We start from the raw sequence: 23,490 nt of genomic DNA, 5'->3' as shown, positions 1-23,490 counted from the left end.
CACCTTTAATTGTATCTTAACTGCTGGGGTATTGCAACAGAGGAGATCAGAATGATATGAAGATATTATTTTCAGGAGAGCAAGGGAGGGCCTCTAAAACAAGTCTCTCGTGTACACTAAGCTACACTTTTATTAGGGTGACTTACAATGCTCCAAACGCTAGGAAAGAATATGCAAATAAGCTACATAAAGTACCATTTAAGAGTTCACAAGAACCAACTAATGAGGGTAATATAAGAACTCCTTGGAAATGTTTGGGTTTTTTTTTCATTAGCTAATTAGAACAAAACCTCATTATCCCAACTAGAGGCATTATTGCCCTTTGGGATGGAGGTACATAAGTCAAGTTACTTCCAAAACAGAAGGTTCTGCACAAACATTTAAAAAGAAAGAAAGAAAAACTTCTGAACCTCTGTAGACAACCATTGCACCACACATTATTCTCTCCACCGACACATAGAAGTTTTCTGGTACCACAGTGGTTCCCAACCTGGGGTATGTATGCTCCCAGAGGTACAAATCACGACATTTTGGGTACAGTCGTGCCCTGCTTAATGATTACCCCACATTACGACGAATCTGGTTCATGACGATGTTTTTGCAATCACAATTGCGATCGCAAAACAATGTTTTAAATGGGGTTTTTTCGCTTTGCGAAAATCGGTTCCCTGATTCGGGAACTGATTCTTCGCATTACGACAATCAAAACAGCTGATCGTCGGGTTTTCAAAATGGGCGGCAGGTGCTCAAAATGGCTCCCCGCTGTGATTAGGGACTGATTCCTCGCTACACAGTCACCGAAAATGGCCGCCATATGGAGGATCTTCGCTGGTTGGTGAGTTTTTAGCCCATTGGAATGTATTTAACTGGGTTTTAATGCGTTTCAATGGGGGTTTTTTTGCTTTAAAAGCATTTTCGCTCTACAGCGATTTCGCTGGAACGAATTAATGTCATTAAGCGAGGCACCATTGTACATAAAAAACTGCATAATGGTGTGGAAAGGCCTAGGGAAGTGGATGGAGTCTGTTAGAAATTGTTTCTAATAGACGAAAGAGAAGGAAAGGAACACTCAGGAGAGAGGCGGGGCTTTCTTTGAATTCAGAGGCAGGGAAGGAAGGATTGGTTACTGCTGGATAGATTGACTGCCCAGAACAATCCCTCCCAGTCACACCTACTATAGACAGCATGCAGGGTTGTAAAAACTCCAGCACTGCCCACCCATAAACCATGTTCATATTCAGTCTGGCATTACCATCCATCTGTCTGTTTTGTGGCTCTTAAAATGCAAATATGAGCTAGATTTGAAAGCAATAAGCTCAGTGAGGTGGCACATTCAAAATCAAATCAATGCGCTCTCAGAACATTTGGCCTTATCACCGTCGTAGTGAATGCCCTGCGCAACAGGGGAGGGAGAGCCCATCAGAAATGTTTCTGTCTTCCTAAAAATAACAAGCTCCTTGGAAGGAGAATTAAATTGATTTGTGAAGAGTGTTTACCATTTTTCTTGTCATGAGGCAGACAACCAATTAATAGCATTAAAGATTAATTAAGGTGGAAGCCTGGATACCTAGAAAGCAGATGATTTAACACCATGCTATCGTATGTTCCATCCATCAGCCAAGGAGAGGAGAAAGAAGCACAAAGCAGGGGAGGACTTTTTCCTGATTTTTTTTTTTTTTTTTTTTTTGAGCACAGCATTTGTTGTTAAATTAGAAAGCACCCTCATAAACTGTTCAACACGGGAGCATTCCTGAAACCTTTAAAACCTCATTATCACAGTGACTGACAACCCTATGACACGTGCTAAGGAACTAGAGTTGGAAAGGCAGAACACGGTAGATGCTGGGGGATTCAGGGGAGAAAGAAGCCTCTGCTTTCTGAGAACGGATGACTGGGATTATTTTTTTTACAAAAAAGAAAAAGGAACACACGTGTAAAGACATAATTGCTGCCACTTCCACAAGAAAGGGATTTTAACTATGATGCATCACTTCTAGACAGCCTAAGGAAGGGAAGGAAACGGGAAAAGAAGAGGGGAAGGAAAACCCATACAACCAATCCCCAGGAGGGGGACACAACAATAAATGGCCCATCTCTTCTGCAGCAGGTGGAAGGAATGCTTTGTGCCAGTCTCTGAGGGGGAGTCCCTCAGCATGAAGGTTTTGCCCTCTTTCCTGGGTACCACAATGACCTTCCACCCCCCTGGTCCATCTTCAAAGTCCTTTGCCTTCTCTTCTCCCTACCTTTAACCTCCCCCAGCCTGCTCCCTCCCCAATTTTGAAGTGGTGGAGGCCGACTTGGTGGCAGAAGCAGTAGGAGAGTGGGCAGCATCAGCATCGATGGTGCCGCCATGTTGGGGAACAATGACGACTGCCTATTTATGTAAACGTGGCAGGGGTATCGAAAGTTACTTGGCTACCGCATAAGGGAGTAACAAGTCGGAAAAGGTTGGGACCCCCTGCCGTGGAGTACGCAGGCCTCCATCCACTGTCTGAAACTATCACATTTATTTTTGTATGAACGTTTAAGGATAACAATCCCATTAATCCAACTCTTACCCCTTGCATAGCCATGGACGGTGCACATACTGTATATAACTAAAGTCCTCAAATTGTACTCTGTGCTTTTGAATGAGTGGATGGAAATCTACAAAAGCTTACACTGTACTAAATCTGTTAGTCTTGGCTGTGCGCAACAAACTTGATTAAGATTGTGTGAACAATGAGGGGAGAGGGTCGCATATAATCATCCGGAAGGTAAGAAGGTGTGTTTTTTAAAGATATTTCAGGGTTACAAATTTCAATCAATACCGCAACCCTCCCTCAATTTGATTTTTTTTCCCGGCTTTCTTTCTTCATCACCCACCCTTCTAGTATCTCTAATGCGTAATGACATAAAATGCACACTAATTAGACAGCAAGCTGATGGCTTTAATTAAATTGAATAGGCTAAAAATATATCCATCAGATCCTCAACTTGCATCCTATTATTCATCTTCTTTCAGGTTTGGGCAGAACAGTGGATGTAGCTTGGGGATTATAGCTCAGTTTACATTTTACCAGGGCGATGTGATATTCTACCCCAGTTGCAAGTAAGTCGTATTGCATCAGATCAAAATCCTGCTTTCATTTTGTAGCTGAGAAGCCCCATTGTTCTCTCCTTCCCAGCCCTGCATGGAACGGATGCCACTTTATACATTTTAAATCGAGTCTTTGTTACCCAGCACTGGCAGTTAATAGGGAGATAATGAAAATACAGAAATTAAATAAGCACAGTGTGCTAGGGTTGAAAGAATCATCTTCCTGAGCTGCTAAAAAGCTCAGTTTAAAAATATGTGGGGAAATTGATTTTGGAGAATATGATGCTTAGCCTTGAAGCTTGTTCTGCTACTTGCAAGCAGATGTGTAACATGACAGTGACTTATGACATGTACAGCAGGTTTTCTCAGACTATGAAGGGACCATGTGTGAATCCTATCTATATGGGATTAAAAACATCTGGGTCAAGGGGCAGGTTTGAACCTCAGCTGTGCCTTGAGTACAAAGCATGTCAAGGCCGGACACATCATCAGCTCGTCACTTTCCAGCGTGTTTCTGAGTGGAGCTACACATTTTAAATAGCACATGAAACATCTTAAAGTTTTAGTTAGAGATGGGCATGAACCACCAGTTGGACAGTTCGTGCTGGTTCAATTATCGGCTGAACAGGTGTTTGGTGCTTCAAAGCCCTGCCTCTTCCAGCAGGCACCCATTCAGGGGCAGTGCCCAGAGGAGGCAGAACAGGGAATCCAGGATGCTGCTTCTGAGCGGGTGCCCGACAGAGCAGGTGAGGCTTTGAAGTGCTGAACACCTGTTCAGCCGATAAACAAACCAACAAAAACCAGCGGTTCATGCTTGTCTGTAGTTTTAGTTTTAGTTTTACGCTCTTCATAGGTATTACAAAGGCAGACCAGGTGGCTATGCAAGGGGCAGTATCCTGTTTAAATTATTGCATGCGACAGTGAAATTGCAGAAGGGGTTCCACCTATATGGTAAGACATTGACGGCAAGGGGGTGCTGTAAATCCATGGCAGATTCTAGTCTGCACTTTTCAAGATTCATCCAAGTGTCTACCACTATTTGGGGGATTGATTGATTGATTGATTGATTGATTGATTGATTGATTGATTGGTTGGTTGGTTGGTTGGTTGGTTGGTTGGTTGGTTGGTTGGTTGGTTGGTTGGTTGGTTGGTTGGTTGGTTGGTTGGTTGGTTGATTGGTTGGGTGGGTGGGTGGGTGGGTGGGTGGTTAGTTTTGCATTAGTTTTAATTATCCGAATGCACTCCTGGCCACAACAGAGACCTTGAGGAGAAAGGTGAGATATCCATGCCTGGAAGTGTAGACAGAAACCCAGAAATTAGAGATGGACATGAAGTTCGAGGCCATTCATTTACTGGTTGCCCAGCTGATCCGTGGTTCCACGCCCCACCCCCTACAGCGGATGCCCACTCAGAGGCAGCGCCCAAAGGAGGCAGGGCAGGGAAACTGGGACAGTGCCTCTGAGTGGGCACCCACCGGGAGGGATGCCAAACCATGGACCAGCTGTGTCGCTGGTAAACAAATAGCGCGAAACCATCAGACCAGCGGTTTGCACCCATCTCTATTCATAATGGATTCGCAGGCCCTCGGAATCAGAGCTGTCGGCCACCACTGGAGCCAGGTGACTTCGTTGAAGAGAAGGGAAGGAAGGTAGGAAAGAAAGACGGGCCAAAGCTGTCGTGGTACAAGTAGGGGAGAAGATATAGAAGGAGTCTGTGTGGAGGGGGAAGGGGTGGTTAACAGCTATTGAACCCCCTGTGACAAACCCAGACCTACTGGGATCTGCCACACAGTTACACTAAGCTGCCACCAACCATTCCCTTTAAGAAGTCACACAGACCAGGGATGGATTTTCAAACAATAAAAAGAATAAGGTTTATTTTAAATACACACAGGGAAAAATAAACAATCAGGTGAATAGGATAAAGTAACGTGGCTTATTCTCACTCATACATACCCACAGTTTGGTTCACCCAGAACCCTTAACTTGAAGCACAGACCCTGAACCTATCAGTTCTGGCTAACCAACAGACACCTGAACCTATCAGGTTGGTACTCTGACACACAGAAGTACCCTGTCTGACACACAGACTCCCACAACAGCTTCTTCTTCCCAGCTGCTGCTTCGTCACAACCCAGTGTCTCTCAGCATCATCTCTTCTCTCACCACACAGGCATCACATATTTATACAGTACAGCCCCTCCTCCTGATGTCCCGCCTTCCACTCCCCATAGGATGGAACTTTCCCTCCAAACCCATGACAGACAGGTAACATCAGTGCTGTATGTAACACCTCCCCTCTTTATAAGTTGTTTTGTAGGGGGAAAGCTAAGGTGCTTTTCACCAAAAAAACAACCTGAATAAAATACACAACAACAGTTATACATACCATATCATACTTACTCATACTTACATTCTAAGTCAAACCATAGCAAATAGGCATTTAAACATTTTACCATATACAGTACATCAATTTACCTTTATTCATACAAACCAACTTCAACAAACAGGTACATTTAACTTTTGTCATCATTATATACACATAGTCCATGTTTCTTTCGCCGTCTTCATTCTTCAGGTCTTCTTGATAAGGCGTCAGCAACACAGTTCACTGACCCTCTGACCACCTTCACTTCAAAGTCATAGTCCTGTAGATTTAAAGCCCACCTCATAAGTTTGCTATTGTGAGTTTTCATTGTCTTTAACCATTGCAATGGTGAATGGTCAGTACAAAGAATAAAATGTCTTCCCCAGATGTAAGGCTTGGCCTTCTGGATCGCGTAGACTATGGCCAAACACTCCTTCTCCACGGTTGCCAAATGTCTCTCACCTTTTTGAAGTTTCCTACTCAGGTAGGACACTGGATGCTGGTCACCATTCTCATCCTCCTGGCACAGAACTGCTCCTACCCCGCTGTTAGACGCATCGGTGTAGATGATGAACTCCCGGTCGAAGTCTGGAGCACGCAGGACAGGATAGTTGATTAACGCCTCCTTCAATCTCTGGAACGCCGCCTCACAGTCGCTGGTCCACGGGATGCGGTCATCAGCCGTCTTCCTCGTCAGATCGGTCAGCGGAGCCGCAATCTCGCTAAACCTCGGGATGAACTTTCTGTAGTAGCCCACCAACCCAAGAAATGATTTGACTTTTTTCTTGGTGTTGGGTCTGGGCCAATCACGAACAGCTTCTATTTTGGCCTCCAGGGGTTTTATCACTCCTCCCCCTACCATGTGACCCAAGTATTTTATTTCTGGGCTACCCAGCTGACACTTGCTGGCCTTTACTGTTAGCCCTGCTGCACTTAACCTCTGCAGCACTAACTCCAGGTGTATCAGGTGATCTTCCCAGGTATTACTGAAGATCCCTATGTCGTCAATGTAGGCCACTGTAAAGTCACTGAGCCCTGCCAAGGTCTGGTCCATCAGCCTTTGGAATGTGGCTGGTGCATTTCTGAGACCAAAGCTCAGGACTCGAAAATCATAGAGACCAAAAGGGCTGCAAAAGGCAGTCTTTTCTTGATCCCTGGGATCAATTCTTAATTGCCAATATCCCTTTACCAGGTCCAATGATGAGATGAACCGACAACCCCCTATGGTTTCAATCAGGTTGTCTAGCCTGGGCATTGGGTAGGCATCAGGAGTGGTTACACGGTTTAATTTCCTGTAATCGACACAAAACCTAATGCTCCCATCAGGCTTGTCCACAAGGACTATCGGAGAGGACCAAGGACTAGAAGAGGGGACGATTATGTTCTCCCTCAGCATCTCGTCCAGCTCCTTCCGCACCTTGTCCCTATAGGGTCCCGTTACTCGGTATGGGGATACTGCCTGCGGGGGTGCATCCCCTGTGTGGATCCGATGCATCACTCCCTTCACTATCCCCGGCTTGTTGGAAAACACCTGTTGATATTTACTAAGCAGCATTTTTAGTTCTTGCTGCTGGTCTTGGGTGAGTGCAGGACTGATCTTTACCTCCTCTGGGTTGTATTTTACTTCCCCTCTACCCTCCCAGAAGGGTAATTCAGCTTCCTCACTCTCAGCTGCTTTTATCGCGAATAAAACCCTCTGTTCCCCTCTGTAGTAGGGTTTTAGGGCATTCACATGAACCACCCTCCTTGCTTGGTTCTCCTCCTGCTCTATTAGGTAGTTCAGGTCTGACATCTTGGAAATGACCCTATATGGTCCTGCCCATTTGAGCTGCAGTTTATTCTCTCTGCAGGGCCTAAGCCAAAGCACTTCCTCCCCTGGGTCAAAGTGCCTCTCTCTAGCTTTGTGGTCATACCATGTTTTCTGTCTGACCTTCTGAGCTTGCAGGTTTTCTGCTGCCAGCTCTAGATTTCGCTTTAGGTCATTCATCAAGGTGTCTATGTATGTCACAACGTCTTGTGGGTCATCCTGGGTGATCTGCTCCCAATTTTGCTTGATCAAATCAAGGGGCCCTTTCACCCTTCTCCCAAATAAAAGTTCAAATGGACTAAACCCGGTACTGGCTTGTGGCACTGATCGATAAGCAAACAAAAGGGATTGCAGCTTCTGGTCCCAATTGTTTGGATTCTCTGCCAAGTAAGCCCTAATCATGCGCATTAGAGTCCCATTGAACTTCTCAGTTAACCCATTACTTTCAGGATGATAAGCAGTGGTTTCCTTGTGCTTAATTCCACAGATTTGCCATAAGCGTTTCATGAGCTTTGATGTGAACGATGCGCCCAAATCTGTGATTATCTCTGAGGCAAATCCCATCCTGGACATATACCCCACCAAAGCATCGGCCACTGTGTTAGTTTCGATGTTAGTCAAGGGTATGGCTTCAGGATACCTTGTGGCATGGTCCACAATTGTTAGAATGAACCTGTTCCCCCTCTTTGTGGCCTTGGGCAAAGGTCCCACAATATCCACCCCTATGCATTTGAACGGAGTGTCAATCACAGGCAAAGGGCACAACTTTGCTTTGGTCCTGTCGCGGTTATTCCCCTGCCTTTGACACACATCACATTGTTTACAGAACTCCCTGATCTGCTTCCCTATGTCAGGCCAGTAGAAATTCTGTGTGATTCTCTGCTGTGTTTTGTTCACTCCTAAGTGTGCAGCAAACATGTCAGAGTGACCCCTTTGTAAGATCATGGGGCGATACTTTTCAGGTACCACCAGCTGACTTCTGATCCCATCTCCCCCTTTTGAGATATTCCTCAGGGTTTCTCTATATAAAATCCCCTTTTTCTCCAGAAATCTCACTGGGGTTTCAGGTGTTAGCTGGGCGTCAGTCACCTGTTCAAAACACTTTTGGAGAGTGGCGTCTGCCTTTTGCTCCTGTCCAAATCTGCTGTCTGTGGTTAAGGTTTCCACCACAGCTTCTGAACTCCCCTCTGCTTCCGTCTCGGGCTCATCATTACCCCCCTGAACTGTCCCCGTGGTGGCTTGTGAGCGTGTAATCACTAGCACCCGTTTCACATGTTCAGCCAGGTCATTTCCCACGAGCACGGCTGCTGGCAGAGTCGATGAAATCGCTAGCCTCCACACTCCCTTCCAGCCTTGGAAGTTGACAGGTACCTCTGCTACTGGCAGAGAGATTACCTGCCCCTCAATCCCTGCCACCTTTATGCTCTCATTTGGGATTATAAACTCCCTAGGAATAATATCTGGATGGCACAGGGTTACCTGGGAACAAGTGTCCCGCAGCCCCCTATACTGACGGTCAAGTATTCCTACGTCCACCCCGGCTGTCTCAAACAACTGAGAATCTGTTTTTATCAGCAAGCAGCGCTTTACCTCCACAAGAGGACCATTTTCCTCAGCCTGATCAGCAGAGGTAGCTGTTCCAGACTGAGTAGCCATGGCAACAGGCTCCCTCAGTGAGACTGAGCCTTGCTCTTTCTGGACACAGAACACAGCTTTTGGCTTGGTTCCACTAGACTCCTGAGGCACCATTCCTTTTAGCTGCTTTAATTTCTGACACTCTGAGATTAGATGACCCTTTCCCTGACAGAAATAACATTTTCTGGTGTATTTTGATTCTCTCTCATCTTGTTTTGGTTTTCCCTCCAAAATCTGAGGTCTTTGTTTCATGTCTGAGGGCTTCCCTTCACCATGGGCCCCTCCCCCTTGCTGGCTTTTCCCTGGTCCCTGAGAGTACTTGCTGTAGGTTTCTTTGGGTTTACCTACAGATTTCCCCTCACCCAAGGGCTTTCTTATTTGGGAAATAAAATCTGCGATCTCTGCGGCTGCTGCCACAGATTTCGGTTTCCTTTCCCTCACCTGGAATTTCAATTCCCCATGCAGGACTGAATAGAACTGTTCCAGTGCTATCAAGTCTTTAAGCTGCTCATAGGTCTCTGTCCCCTCCTGCGATAGCCATTTCTCAAGCAGCCTCACCAATTGGGCCCCCACTTGGGTAAAAGTCTGTTCTGGTTTTTTTGTGAGGGACCTGAATCTTTGTCTCAGCTGCTCTGCATTTATCCCATGTCTGGCAAACACCAGTTTTTTAAACTCTGCAAAATCTTTCATCAGTTCCTCAGGCATCTCGGCATAAACCTCAGCCAGGCTACCACTGATTAAAGATCGCATGATGGTCATCTTCTCAGTTTCCCTCACTGAGAAGTCCACAAACGCTCTTTCCACTAAGGAAAAGAACACCTCAGGACAATCTCCCTTGTGGTACACAGGGAATTTCTTCAGGTCAGCTTTAGACAGTTGGCCTCCCTCAGAATCCCTATTGTTATTATTGTTCTGGTTCATCATTTCCAATTTTCTTAATTCAAACGCCATTCTTTCTTTTTCCAGAGCAATTTTCTCTCTCTCCATTCTTTCTTCCCTCTCCATTCTCTCTCTCTCTCTAATTCAAACTGCCGCTGTTTCTCTCTTTCCCTTTCCTCCATTTTTTCTCTCTCTAACCTTTCCTCCACTTCAAATTGCCTCATCCTCAGTTCATGCTGTTGGGCTATGAGCAATTTTCTAAGTTCTGGGTTCTGCTCTCCTGTGCTGTCACCCTGCACTGAGCCAAATTCATCCTCAGAACCTTGGTCAATCTGGGGGTCTTTCACTTCACTCATTTCGGCCATCTGGCTTCGAGTCAAGGGCATAATCCCCCCTCAGAACAGGCTGCTTTAAAAGTCAAGCCTCAAAATAAAACGACCACTTTTTTCCTTCTTGCCTCAGAACCAGCTCTCCCCAGAGATTGCTGCTGTTCTTCAGCACTAACTTGCAACAGTATCGAGTCAGAGCCTACCCCCCTCTACTGGGCCTCTCAGCTGGCAAGCTAGATCACTGTTACTACGCAGTTTTGCCTCAGCTTTTTCCCGCCAAAACCAGGCTGCCTCAGAGCACCTTAATCTAAGTCTCCCCAGTTGGCACGTTCTTCTACTAGCGCACCTCCCCGTGAGGTACACCTAGAAGATTACCTACGCGCCTCAGACTGTCCCTGACTAGACCCCCCTTGCTCTGGGCACACTTGCCAAGGCTTTGCTGGACCACTGGACAACTGGACCAGTCGTATCCCACACGCTGGACACCAATCAATGTGACAAACCCAGACCTACTGGGATCTGCCACACAGTTACACTAAGCTGCCACCAACCATTCCCTTTAAGAAGTCACACAGACCAGGGATGGATTTTCAAACAATAAAAAGAATAAGGTTTATTTTAAATACACACAGGGAAAAATAAACAATCAGGTGAATAGGATAAAGTAACGTGGCTTATTCTCACTCATACATACCCACAGTTTGGTTCACCCAGAACCCTTAACTTGAAGCACAGACCCTGAACCTATCAGTTCTGGCTAACCAACAGACACCTGAACCTATCAGGTTGGTACTCTGACACACAGAAGTACCCTGTCTGACACACAGACTCCCACAACAGCTTCTTCTTCCCAGCTGCTGCTTCGTCACAACCCAGTGTCTCTCAGCATCATCTCTTCTCTCACCACACAGGCATCACATATTTATACAGTACAGCCCCTCCTCCTGATGTCCCGCCTTCCACTCCCCATAGGATGGAACTTTCCCTCCAAACCCATGACAGACAGGTAACATCAGTGCTGTATGTAACACCCCCTCCCTTCCACAGTCTTTATACAGAGTCTAAAATTACTAAACTACTGTATTTTCTGTGTATAAGACGCTCCCATGTATAAGACACTCCCCCACTTTTCTTATCCAAAATTAAGAAATCTAAGTGGGGCTTAGCAAGGGTGGGGGGGAAGGGATCAAAGCGCTGCAGGATCTCTTTGATCCCTGCTTTCCCCTAGACTTGCTTTTGTTCTCTCCTCAGCTTACTTCCATGTATAAAACGACCCTCAATTTTTAGTCTAAAGATTTTAGACAAAAGTATAGTCTTGTACATGGAAAAATATGGTTCTTGTTGAGTTCAGGAAGGCCAGTTTTTTACTATCTCAAGAACAATCCCCAGTTCAAATGAGCTTTTTTTAAATTACAAAAATCTCAGGCTACTGTTTCTCTCTCTCTCTCTGTGTGTGTGTGTGTGTGTGTGTGTGTGTGTGTGTGTGTGTGTGTGTGTGTGTGTGTGTGTGTGTGTGTGTGTGTGTGTGTGTGCAAGTGCCCGTGCACACACAGTTGTGCAGTTGCCTGCCTTTCCGCCTGCCCCCTGGCCTGGAATAAGGAGATAGCTTTGCAAACGGATGCATAATAAAACAAAAGATAAACACAGACGGCCTACCCCATTAAAAAAAATTAACATGTCACGTTGTAACCTGTTCCTTTGATTTGCGGGGTAATAAAAACACCGCCAGCAGCCACCAGCGAATGTAATTAATTGCCCATCTATAAAATTAACATTGTGTGTGGTGCAGAAGATAAGGTATTCCTCTACTAAAAACACTCGCCGCCGCACAGCTGAAAGCAAAGGCCGCATGTTCTTCAGAAAACAGAACCATGTTCAGAGCTTGCTCTAAGATGCTATCTTCTAAAATACTGTAATTGTTTCCCCCTCCTCTCTGGCTATGCCAGCAGATACCACAAGATCAATTTAGAGGGGACTTCACAGGTGCCAGAAAAGCAGCCAGTCGCCTTGCTGCAACTTTTGTTAACTGAGCATCTTTCCATTCTGCCCCATGAAGCTTAGGGCAGACTGCTCAGAGCTGGGGCCCTCCAGATGGGGGTGACTACAACTCCCATCATCCTTTCTGCATAGGAAATATAGATTCCCTTTTCACCTTCTGTCTCTTGGTTGGAACAAAGGGTGCTGCCAGGGCAGCAGAGAGGGAACCCGGAGCCTGTACAGGAATGGATAAATTTCTCTGTTTCCAGTTCATGTCAGTTGTGTGGGCATCCCATTGTTAAATCTATTCAGAGCTTAGGAACTTTACTGGTTTGTTGCCATGACAGATACTACAACCCCTGGTTGAATGTTTCTTGGAGCTGTCATCCAAAAAAAGCAATGTTTCCAAGCTCTGAATCAATTCTGGACTCACCTGAGGGTATGATCACATGGAGAAATAAATGGCAATTTGGACTGTTTCTGGAGTGGTTGCGTGCAATCAATTTCCCAGTGATCGCACGACACATGGGGAAATGCGCTCCATAGAAATCATAGAATAATTGAGTTAGAAGTGGCCTGTAAAGCCATCTAGTCCAACCCCCTGTTCAGTGCAGGAACCCAAATCAAAGCAGATGTGACAGTCGGTTGTCCAATTTTCTTTTGAATGCCTGGAGCACCTCCCAAAGTAATCAGTCCCATTGTTGTACTGCTCTAACAGTTAAGAAATTTTTCCTGATATTCAACCAAAATCTGGCTTCCTGTCGCTTGAGACCATTATTGCATTTCTGCGCTCTGGGATGATTGAGAACAGATCCTGACTCCAATCTGTTCCCAAGCTGGACTTTTTTTTTCATCCAGCTATAGGGCTTTTACTTTTGGTAGGACTTGACTGGATCAATTCTCTGACAGATGGAGGGGTTACTGTCGAAGAGATTGCTCCTTTTAAAGTGACTCTGCTGCACTCAGGCATCTGCTTTTGCAGCCCTCTGAGTGCTCCCTCGGTGTTTATGGAAGGCAAGGGAAGTGGCAACTTATTAAAAGCAGGATTCTCCACCATTATTTATGCACCATGCTCTTGAGAGTCCCCTGGACTGCAAGGAGAACAAACCTATCCATTCTAAAGGAAATCAACCCTGAGTGTTCACTGGAAGGACAGATCCTGAAGCTGAGGCTCCAATACTTTGGCCATCTCATGAGAAGAGAAGACTCCCTGGAAAAGACCCTGATGTTGGGAAAGTGTGAAGGCAAGAGGAGAAGGGGACGACGGAGGATGAGATGGTTGGACAGTGTCATCGAAGCAACCAACATGAATTTGACCCAACTCCCAGAGGCAGTAGAAGACAGGAGGGCCTGGCATGCTCTGCTCCATGGGGTCACGAAGAGTTGGACACGACTAAACAACTAAACAACAACAACATACTTGTTATGTGCCATCAAGTTGGAACCAACTTTTAGTGACCCAAATAAGGCTCTCAAGGTAGGTGAGATATTTAAAGAGTAGTTTTGCTAGCTCCATTCTCCCAGTGAGTTTTTATAGCTGAGCAGGAATCTGAACCCAAGCCTCCTGAGTCCTGTTCTGTAACTTATTCTAGTTATAATGGCATAAATGTGCAACAACCTTCTGGCCCATTAAGGGCTTTTTGCTGGAATTACCTGAATGTTTTATCATTGCATCTCCTGATTTCTCTTAATTTTAGAAACTGTAGCTAATTTTTTTGTAGACATTATGAAGATGTGCAGCATCTCCTTGTATATATGTATTCTACCTCATTTTGAGTGTCTGAATCAGGCTAAAGTCTCATTCCATACAAGTCCTTCAGGCTTGAATCCATGAAAAAGAAAATCGGAGAACACTGTGAAGCAATCTTGGGATATCTTCCATTTTTTTTCCCATGTGACATAATGTCAGGAGATAGCGTCAAGATGGACGCTTGTTAAGGGGAAGAAGATTAAAAGGAGCCAACATTATGTTGTCTGCATAGCTTGGGATATTTTGTACTGGATCTTTGAAATAAGCTACTGCTGTTTATCTTGCTCCATCTTGAGATAGCACTGCTAATGAATATAGATAGCAAGACTCCAGCCTGGAGGAACCCAGTGAAATGCTTTCCAAGAAAGACATGTGGTCAGCACTAAAGATGTGAACCATTTAATTTATCACAAAAGGGAAAGTTGCATTTGTCAGGCAAGACGGAGCCTTCCTTAAATGGCTTGCTGTAGCAAGAAAATGGAGTCCTTGCCATTTCTGGAAGGTTCCATTCTATCATGCAGTAGAATTAAATTACTAGAGGATGAATTTGTAGCTATTTAATCCTTCCCCCCTCCAAAAAATAAGAGAGAGAGTTGTGGCACATTTAAGGCTAACAAATTGAGTGTTTTTTAAAATTGCAGTCTACTTCTTCAGACATATCTTACAACAGAAGAAGAACAGGATTGGAATCCTTTCGAGCTGCCACAGGTTTCGCTGTTGAATAGGTGCAAAAAACACAGCTGGATTTTTGACGGTGTTTCTAGTCCTATATGCAAGCCGGAAACGTCAAGGAATGATCTCAATGCTGAGCACTGAAGTACTCCAGGTTCACATACCAAAATGTTTGCTGCGTGTGGTGGTTCTTGAAATTCACTTTGGTTAGGCCTATGGTGGCTTTTCTTTTGCACCTGGTTTTCACCTCCCCTTTTGCCTCACAACAGGAACACCCCCACTAAGCACTCAGGATAAACTCTCAAAAAATGAAGTGCTGACTGAAACAGTGGGAAACAGGGTCATTTTCACAAACCAGCACGGTCTCCTGGAGGTCAGGTCTACTTCCCTTAGCCCACATCAAGCAACACAAAATGGCCGCCTATTTCTAGTCATTTCAAAGACTCTCGTTCCTTATGCTGAAGGAGGCCAACACAGCCTTCTGAAAATATCTATGAATGTGAGGAGGTTCGCACACAGGATAGCTCAGTGGTTTAGGTGTCTGGCTGCGGGACTTCAATTCCTCGCTGGGCCTCCTTGGCAGAGGCTGGAAACGGTCCATTAAGGTCCCTTCCAGCTCTGCAGTTCTAAGGTTATTCTAGACGTCTTCCCCCTCTTTCTTCAAGGAATGAGAGTTTGTTCTGCTATGAGGTTTATCCAATGTATTCGGTCTTGCTAGGCTTTGCATCTTTCATGAACTTCCTCAGCCTCCTGCCTCGTATATGGTTGCTCTCATTTGTAATACCCGTGTCTTGTGTTTTCTGCAGTTATACCGTTCTCTTTTTTAAATCTTTTACCCAGTTTTATTCAGGAAAGGTTTTGAAGCTTTATTCTGGCTAGTCTTTCCCCCCCCCCTTGGGTAGTCATACAATATCTTTTCAGTGACTTGTCACTAGAAGTGAAATAATAACAGCTGTTGGCTGCGGCTTGCATTTGGGGAGTTAATGTGGCGAGTTTACTTTCGATAAAGAGTTGGCTGCCGGCTGTTGTGGAGATTGTGGTTCCAATTTCTCATATTTGGTGATTCCCGGTGGAAATAGCTCAAGATGGAAGACAGAGACCAAAGCCATGAACAGCAACTACTAATCTTCCATTTATCGTAGTACCCACTGGGGTTTGATTTTACAAAGCAGGAGAGGATGAGTGTTTGTGGGGCAGAAGGAAGATGTAAACCAGGGATGGATAGCCCCACCCTTCATGCTATTTTGGTAGCCATAGGACTCCTCTGGTGCTTTTCTTTTCGGGGGGGGGGGGCAATTGCTTTTACTCTTTTCTCACCAAATAAATGTGAATTGCAGCTTCTGAAAGCCTCATGAAATCGTAGTGTATCTTTTAATAAGTCACTGCACCCTACATCCTTTAACTGATCAAAATACAGTGGTGCCTCGCTTAACTATTTTAATTGGTTCCAAAAAAATCATCGCTATGGCAAAACATCGCTAAGCGAAACGTGGTTTCCCATTGAAATGCACTGAAAACCAGATAATCCAATAGGAATGGATTGCCATCCTTAAGCAAAAATCGCCATAGGAAACATCGCTAAGTGAAACGCGGTTCCCCAATTGAAATGCATTGAAACCCATTCATTGCATCTCAATGGGGGGAAAAATTCAACAACAAATTTAAAAAGAGTCAGAACACAGTCAAATTTGGTTAACAAAGGGTTTATTAAGTGCACTTTATGATTTCAAACATTTTAGGACAGTAAACTTTAACTTTATAACATTTAAAAAACAGCAAACATGAGGCTGTTTAAACCATCGTTAAGCGAAACAGGGGACCCAAAAACCTAATTGTTATGCGAAGCATGGTCCCAAAATCGCTAAGCGAAAATCGCCCATAGGAAACATCCTTAAACGAAGCACTCTTTAAGCGAGGCACCACTGTATCCATTTTACAGAACTGCAGATTAGACTTCAGGCTGTTTCCTCTCTCTCTCTCTCTCTCTCTCTCTCTCAGAGCATTTTTTAGCAGGCCGCATGGACCTGAAGGGACAAAAGTTACTTGCCCCCAATATAGACTCTTTGCACAATACCTCAGTCCTGGATTAAGGAGACGCATTTTTCATGTAAAAGGCTACTACAGTGGTGCCTCACTTAACGGTGATAATCCGTTCCAGGAAAATCAACGTTAAGCGAAAACATAGTAAAGCGAAAATAAAAACCCCATTGAAACACACTGAAAACCTTTCAATGCGTTCCAATGGGCTTAAAACTCACAGTCCAGTGAAGATCCTCCATACGGCAGCCATTTTCGCTGCCTGTATAGCAAGGAATCCACCCCTAAACACAATGGGCAGCCATTTTAGTTACCTGGTGGCCATTTTGAAACCACCGATCAGCTGTTTAAAAATAATCGTTTTGTGAAGAAACAGTTCCCGAAGCAGGGAACCGATCATCGGAAAGCAAAATTCCCCCATTTAGACCATTGTTTTGCGATCGCAATTGCAATCGCAAAAAGATCGTTGTAAAGCGAATTTGTCGTAATGCAGGGCAATAGTAAAGCGAGGCTCCACTGTACATTGGCAAAGGATTGCAGATTCCTGACCATCCCAAACAAGGTTATTGTGATCCCTTCTGAACATCCTGGAGTTCTTCCATATGAGAGTCAGACATTTTTCATTGCTGGCTTCAAAGAGACCAGTGAAGACTCACCCTTGTTGCTTGAAATATATACAGTATAATGAGAAATCTGAGTTAAAATATTCTTAAAAGCTATGGTTCTCGCTTTCTCTCCCCCCCTTTTTTAAACACTGATCAATACTTTATCTTATCTTCTTTTTTTCATTTGAAAGCTGCAAGAATTAAATTCAGCTTTATCTTTATTTAATAGATTTCCTTTAGGAGATGCTGCATAATAAAAAAATAGTTAAATAGATAGCAAAGAGATGATTTATCTAAGCCTGAAAGGGCATCATTCTCTACACTTTAATATTTACACTGATGGGACTTTGTGAGGTTCTTAACGGGGGGGAATTGTACATTAAATGGCCAGTAAATCTATGGCATAATGCCTCCCTAAAGCAACATGGACATTTCAACATCTATCAGCATAAAGAGAAATGCATTAGAATGCAAGCACATGGAACTGGCATGCTGCCTTTTAAGAACACTGCAACATGGATATAAACAGAGGATATTTAGCATTCTGGGCTGGGGCTGAAGTCTTGGGCTATGTCACCCTGGATTGGAAGCCAAAAAAAGTCCCCTCCTCAACAGCCCTGCTCAACTCTTGTGAACTCAAGCCTTTAGACAGACAATCTATCTCCTATTTAGTCACCTTCTTTTCTTGATGCCTTCAACGTTTCTCAGCATTATCTATCTATCTACTGTATCTATCTACTGTATCTATCTACTGTATCTATCTATCTATCTATCTATCTATCTATCTATCTATCTATCTATCTATCTATCTATCTATCTATCTATCTATCTATCTATCTATCTATCTATCTATCTATCTATCTATCTATCTGTCTATCTATCTGTCTATCTATCTGTCTATCTATCTATCTATCTGTCTATCTATCTGTCTATCTATCTATCTATCTATCTATCTATCTATCTATCCATCCATCCATCCATCCATCCATCCATCCATCCATCCATCCAGCCTATCCAGTTTCATCGCTTTTGCCTCCAGAGAAAGTTTGGGCTTGATTTGATCCAAGAGCCATTTGCTTGTATGTCTGGTGGCCCAGGGCATCTGAAAAGTTCTCCTACATTACCATTTTCAAAAGAATCAATTTTCTTCCTTTCCCTTCCTGTTTCTTCCCTAGTAACATCTCTGGTATCAGTCCACAGTTCAAATCTCTTCTTTATGTGGACTTTAAATTTATGAGAAATGTTGTTCAAATTATATTTTGTCACTGGGATTCCTTTAGTGTTTATCCTCAGCTTTATAGTAATTTTCAATATTAACAGTTCATGATCAGTCCCACAATCTGCTCCTGACATATATTTGCAATAAACAGATGGTTGGCTTCACAGAAGTCTAGAAGTCATTCTCCTCTTCGTTTCTTTCCCTAGGGTAAATTTCCAACATTTGGTTCTGCTTGGTTTTCTACCTTTGTGTTCCAGTCAACTATGATTATAAGCACGTCTTGATTGGCATACAGTCAGTTTCCTCCTGAATGCTGGCAACTTCAGATTCTGGAGCTGGAGCGTAGGCTTGAGTGATAAGGATATTGATAGGTTTTCCCATAAGCCTGATGGATATTAATCAGACAGACCTTGCTTTATAGACGTAGCTGCCTCTGCTGCATCTTGCCTTAATATTAGGCACCCCATTTCTTCTGAGTATGTCATTTCCAAAGTAAAACAGTTTGCATTTATCTGACTGAAAATGGCCCATTCCAGTCTACATTTGTTCATTCACACCAAGTAATGCAATGTTTAATCATTCCATATCTTGCTTTATGGTTTCCATTTTACCTTGATTCAGGTTTCTCACAACCCATGTTCCAATTGTGTGTGTTGTGCAGCATGGGACTTTCCTTCCACTTCTGTGCTCATCAGTCACTAGATGTCCTTTTGGTTTTAATCTAGTTGTGTCATTAGCAACAGAGTTATACGTACCGTATTTTTCGCTCCATACGATGCACCTTTCCATAAGACGCACCAATTTTTTTGGAGAAGAAAACAGGAAAATATAATCTGTTTTCTTCGCTCCATAAGACGCACAGACTTCCCACTCCCCTGTTTTGTGGGGGAAAGGTGCATCTTATGGTGCGAAAAATATGGTACTTATTCTTTGCTTTTCCCAAGTAGTTCCTTGATTGCTTTCCAAACTGGGAGTCCCATCTTCCAGCATTTTGTCATGCTTCGTTTTAGACAGTCCCATCACAAGGGTTTTCAAGATAAGAAAAGTTAAGTCGTGGTTTACCATTGCCTTCTTCTGCACACATTAAAACCTTACATGATGTAAACCTTACTGCAGTTTAAAACGATACCCAAATGCTGTCCCAAGCCCAGGGTTGTCAGTAGCCAAAGACCCTCTGAGCACCAGCCAGCCAGCAAAGTCCTGCTCTCAAGCCAGGAGCCATGTTCAAACAGAACAGGTGCTGCAAATAGGTTTGCCCCTGTTCATACCTAACCTGCAAGAAACACCTTTCTATGGATAATTCCAAACAGGTTTGGAATCATCCGCAGCTCAGGTTTGCAAGCAACCTGCACCCTGTATTTACCAAGGGTTGTAAGACTGGGTTGTTGGATATGTCCGTGAGAGAGTGTGTGTGTTAAAGCAGTGGTCCCCAACCTTGGGCCTCCAGATGTTCTTGGACTACAACTCCCAGAAGCCTTCACCACCACCTCTGCTGGCCAGGATTTCTGGGAGTTGAAGTCCAAGAACATCTGGAGGCCCAAGGTTGGGGACCACTGTGTCAAAGAGAGGAATAGGGAAAGAGAGAGCTGATGATGGAAACCTTGACTGTAACACTCCATCATTTCAAGCAGCCCTCAAGAAGATAAAGACTGCTGTTGTTGAGGAAGCACAATAGATAGCCAATGGTAGGAAATAGGGTGCCACTGACATGCATTGATAGGCAGAAGGGACAGGCGGAAGAAATAGCAAGAGCTTTGGATTTTACATTTGAAAACGAACTCATTGCTTTCCTCCTTGCTTCTCAGCATGCTCATTTGCAGTTCCCATTGCTGTTGCTTTGATCACAAAGTAATCTCTCTTTTTTTGCTTCTTATTAACCAATCATGTTGTCATTTACCAGCGGGCCAGAGAAACTCAAGGAATGTCTCTCCAACACAGCAGCTTAGAAACAGGTATTTAAAAACAAAAGAGAGAAAGAAAATACTCCCCTTGTTATTTAGGATCTTTAGACCAAAAGTTAACTCATTTTACAAGTAAATATACTGTTTGCAACTAGTTACTTCCAAGTTCTGGTGCAGAGTTACTAGCACACCAAATGTGCTAGGTCAAAGACAGCTCTGATGGTTACAAGGTGGTCCATAATGCTGACAGGGGAATAAGAAACTCAAATAAATAAAATTAGTTAAAATATATAAATAAACTAAATTAATTAATTAAGGTTGTTGTGCAGACTAAATTCTTGGTACTTGTCGTGAAAACTTGGTATCCCACATAAACTATGTCTGTCGCTCACTGTTGATCTCCCTCCGTACTGTTGCCAGAGAACCACAAGAGTAAATAACTGATGATTCTTTAGGGGACCCACTTGTCTGTCTGCCATTTTTATTCCATTTAAAGCCAAGTCAGCCTTTTCAGCAGAAACCTCAGCAAAGCAACACATGTTAAGCGGCCTCGTGGGATGGGCAGCTGGGGGAACTGCCTGGAGAGGAAGAAAGACCCCCCCCCCATCCCTTCTTCGCCGGCTGGACACACCTGGCGAGCATCACTCATTCTCTAAGCAGACAGCTGTTTCCTTATTGTTGGGATTTAGGGTGTTGTGGGAAACCACCTGGGCCGCCTTGCTGAGGAGATGAGGCCCTGCTTTGAGAGACTGGAACTGATTTGCCAATTAACTCTCAGAAACAAGTCAGCTCTGGAATGAGCCTTTTGAGTGATCACGCCCAAACCTGAGCTCCCCAACCTACCATTACAGGCACCAAAGAGCCGAGAGGCCATTATTTGAAAGACCTCCAGAGACAATAGTGTAGTTTGGCCTGGGATGCTTTGCTCAACAGCTGGGCTGCGTTTCTAGCCACAAAAGGAGCAAAACTTTGTGTTAGATTCTCATGCATGTGAGGGAAGAGCAGCCTTTCTGACTGAACAAAGGGCTAGGGTGACTGCAGCAAAATATGTTCCTTCTTAATATTCTTTATCTTGTCTTCTCCTGATAGCTCACCATCCTCAGTTTATTGTCTGTCTCCTCCAGCTAGCGCAGGTCAAAATAGGCGACACAGAAGGCTAGGACTTCCCAAATCTGGTGGTGGAGCTTGCATTCAATGGTCTTATAGACCCCTTCCAGCTCCATTATTCTATGGTCCAAAGGAAGGAAGGAAGGAAGGAAGGAAGGAAGGAGATGAAAACTGGAAGGAAGGAAGGAAGGAAGGAAGGAAGGAAGGAAGGAAGGAAGATACCAATGACATTTCTTAGAAGAGTAACTTTTTTGCTTAGGTTTCTGCATAGTTCTAGTCCAATGGTAAGTTTCTCAACTTCTGCTAAAGGGATCAGAGTGGTACGTAGTATGGGCTGAGGGGACCATAGAAACTGTCCAGGTACTGAAGGAGGTATTTGGCACAGCCAGCTGAATGTTACCAGAGGTGGGCAAAGTGCAGCTCTCCAGATGTGTCTTGAACTCAGATCACATCTTCTCTAGTCGGCATTGCCCATAGTAAGTAACACTAAGAGTTTCAGCCCAACAGCATTTGGTGGACCATTGACGGGCATAGGTTGGCAGCAGCTCTTCTGCCTCTCTGGATGCCAATTCTGCCCACATATTTACACCAGAAACACTGCCAGAGGACAGAACAACATAATCCACAATATCAGGAGCTCATACAGTTGCTATAATGAGATTTATGCCACGTCATTTTTATATTGAACAAATGGGTCAGACTTTATGCAAGAGGGTAAATGGGCAAAAAAACAGATATCAGGAAGAGAAACACACACAGAAACCTGTGTCCTTCCTGGATACTCTTTGCATGATCTCAGAGTTGCAGCTCCTGAGCAAAGAAACTTCAGGAGTGGATTCCGAAGGGAAGCTATATAGAGCAGGAATACATCAGGAAGTTGAGCATTCTCTCTCTCTCTCTTTATTTATTTATTTAAAAATCCCCAGCCTTTCTCCTTAAAAAGGATCCAAGGGGATTTACATCAGTAGAAGACAATGTTTAAAAGCTAAAAACAATGAGTATACACATATTACAAAAGAATCAAACAGATGCCACACTAAAATGGTAAACCAAATCAAGGCACAACAATCCATTCAAGAACCCCTTTCAGAGAGCCAGTCGCTAAGGGAACATCTGCCTGAAGGGAAAGGTCTTGGCCTGCTTGCGGAGGGACAGCAAAGATGGGGTCAGGCTGGCCTCCAGTGGGAGGGAGTTCCAAAGTCTGGGAGCAGCAACAGAGAAGGCTCTCTCTTGTCTCCCCATCAGATGCAACTGTGAAGAGGGTGGATCCGAGGGAAACGCTTCCCTTGATTATCTTGATACTTGGGCAAGCTCATTAAGGAAGATGTGATCCTTGAGATAACTTGAACATGAGCCGTTCAGGGCTTAATCAATTAAAACCAACACTTTGAATTGTGCCCATAAATGAATCGGCAGCTACTGCAGCTGCTGTAACAAGCGGGTTATGTGATCCTTGAGGCCAGCCTCATTTTTTCCTGGTAGACCTTTCATCATTACCGCATGTAAGACGAGCAAGTATAACATAGCTCTCTCTGTGTTAGGAATATCCATAACTATTGAATTTAGCCCATGCAGATAGTATTTCAGATTTTTTTAAAGCATGTTCATAAAAATGGACTGAAAAAAAATCTCACCTCTGGCATTGGCCACTTGATGAACTGCCCAGCGTACCCACTGCCCAGTGTACCCCAGTGAGCCACTGTCAAAACCCACTAGCCCAGACCCAATTGTGTTTAGAGAAGAATTTAGCACCATTTTTTTGCACCCTATGTGTTTCCCACACTCCAGGCATGGTCTATAGCAGGCGGGTGTGCACTGAATACAGTAATCGGTCACATCCTTTCCAAGATTTGGTTCTGAGCCAAACTCCCACAAAAGTGGAAGAGCCCCCATGAAGGCCTGCAACAGAGGTTTCAAATGTCCCGCTCACCACAAGGGTGTTCCTGAACCAGATATAAACGGCAGCGCCTTCGTCAGCCGGCTGGTCCCAGCTGTGCGTGGCAAGTCGGTCGCCTCACGGCGAATCTCATTAAGTTACACGAGGACTCTGGAATGCATTTTCTCAGATAGATCGACCAACTCCTGAAAAAAGCTGGGTGGGGAAAGAGAGGAGTCATTATAAATGG

General features: G+C 44.3%; 1 protein-coding gene across 1 annotated transcript in view; it reads right to left on the bottom strand.

The window, feature by feature from the left end:
- Positions 1 to 4,923: 4,923 nt before the first annotated feature.
- The window catches only part of LOC144584572 (uncharacterized), a 113,283-nt gene continuing 94,716 nt past the window's right edge, over positions 4,924 to 23,490 (bottom strand). Inside the window, exon 2 of the mRNA XM_078380909.1 lies at positions 4,924 to 10,605. Coding sequence (XP_078237035.1) covers positions 5,646 to 9,893 — 4,248 coding nt within the window. The 5' untranslated portion in view covers positions 9,894 to 10,605 and the 3' untranslated portion in view covers positions 4,924 to 5,645. The remainder of the gene's footprint in view (positions 10,606 to 23,490) is intronic.

The sequence above is a fragment of the Pogona vitticeps genome, chromosome 12 (genome assembly GCF_051106095.1).
Source record: "Pogona vitticeps strain Pit_001003342236 chromosome 12, PviZW2.1, whole genome shotgun sequence".
NCBI lineage: Eukaryota > Metazoa > Chordata > Lepidosauria > Squamata > Agamidae > Pogona > Pogona vitticeps.
Note: the sequence above shows the minus strand (reverse complement) of the source record. Positions and strands in the feature narration are given on the sequence as shown.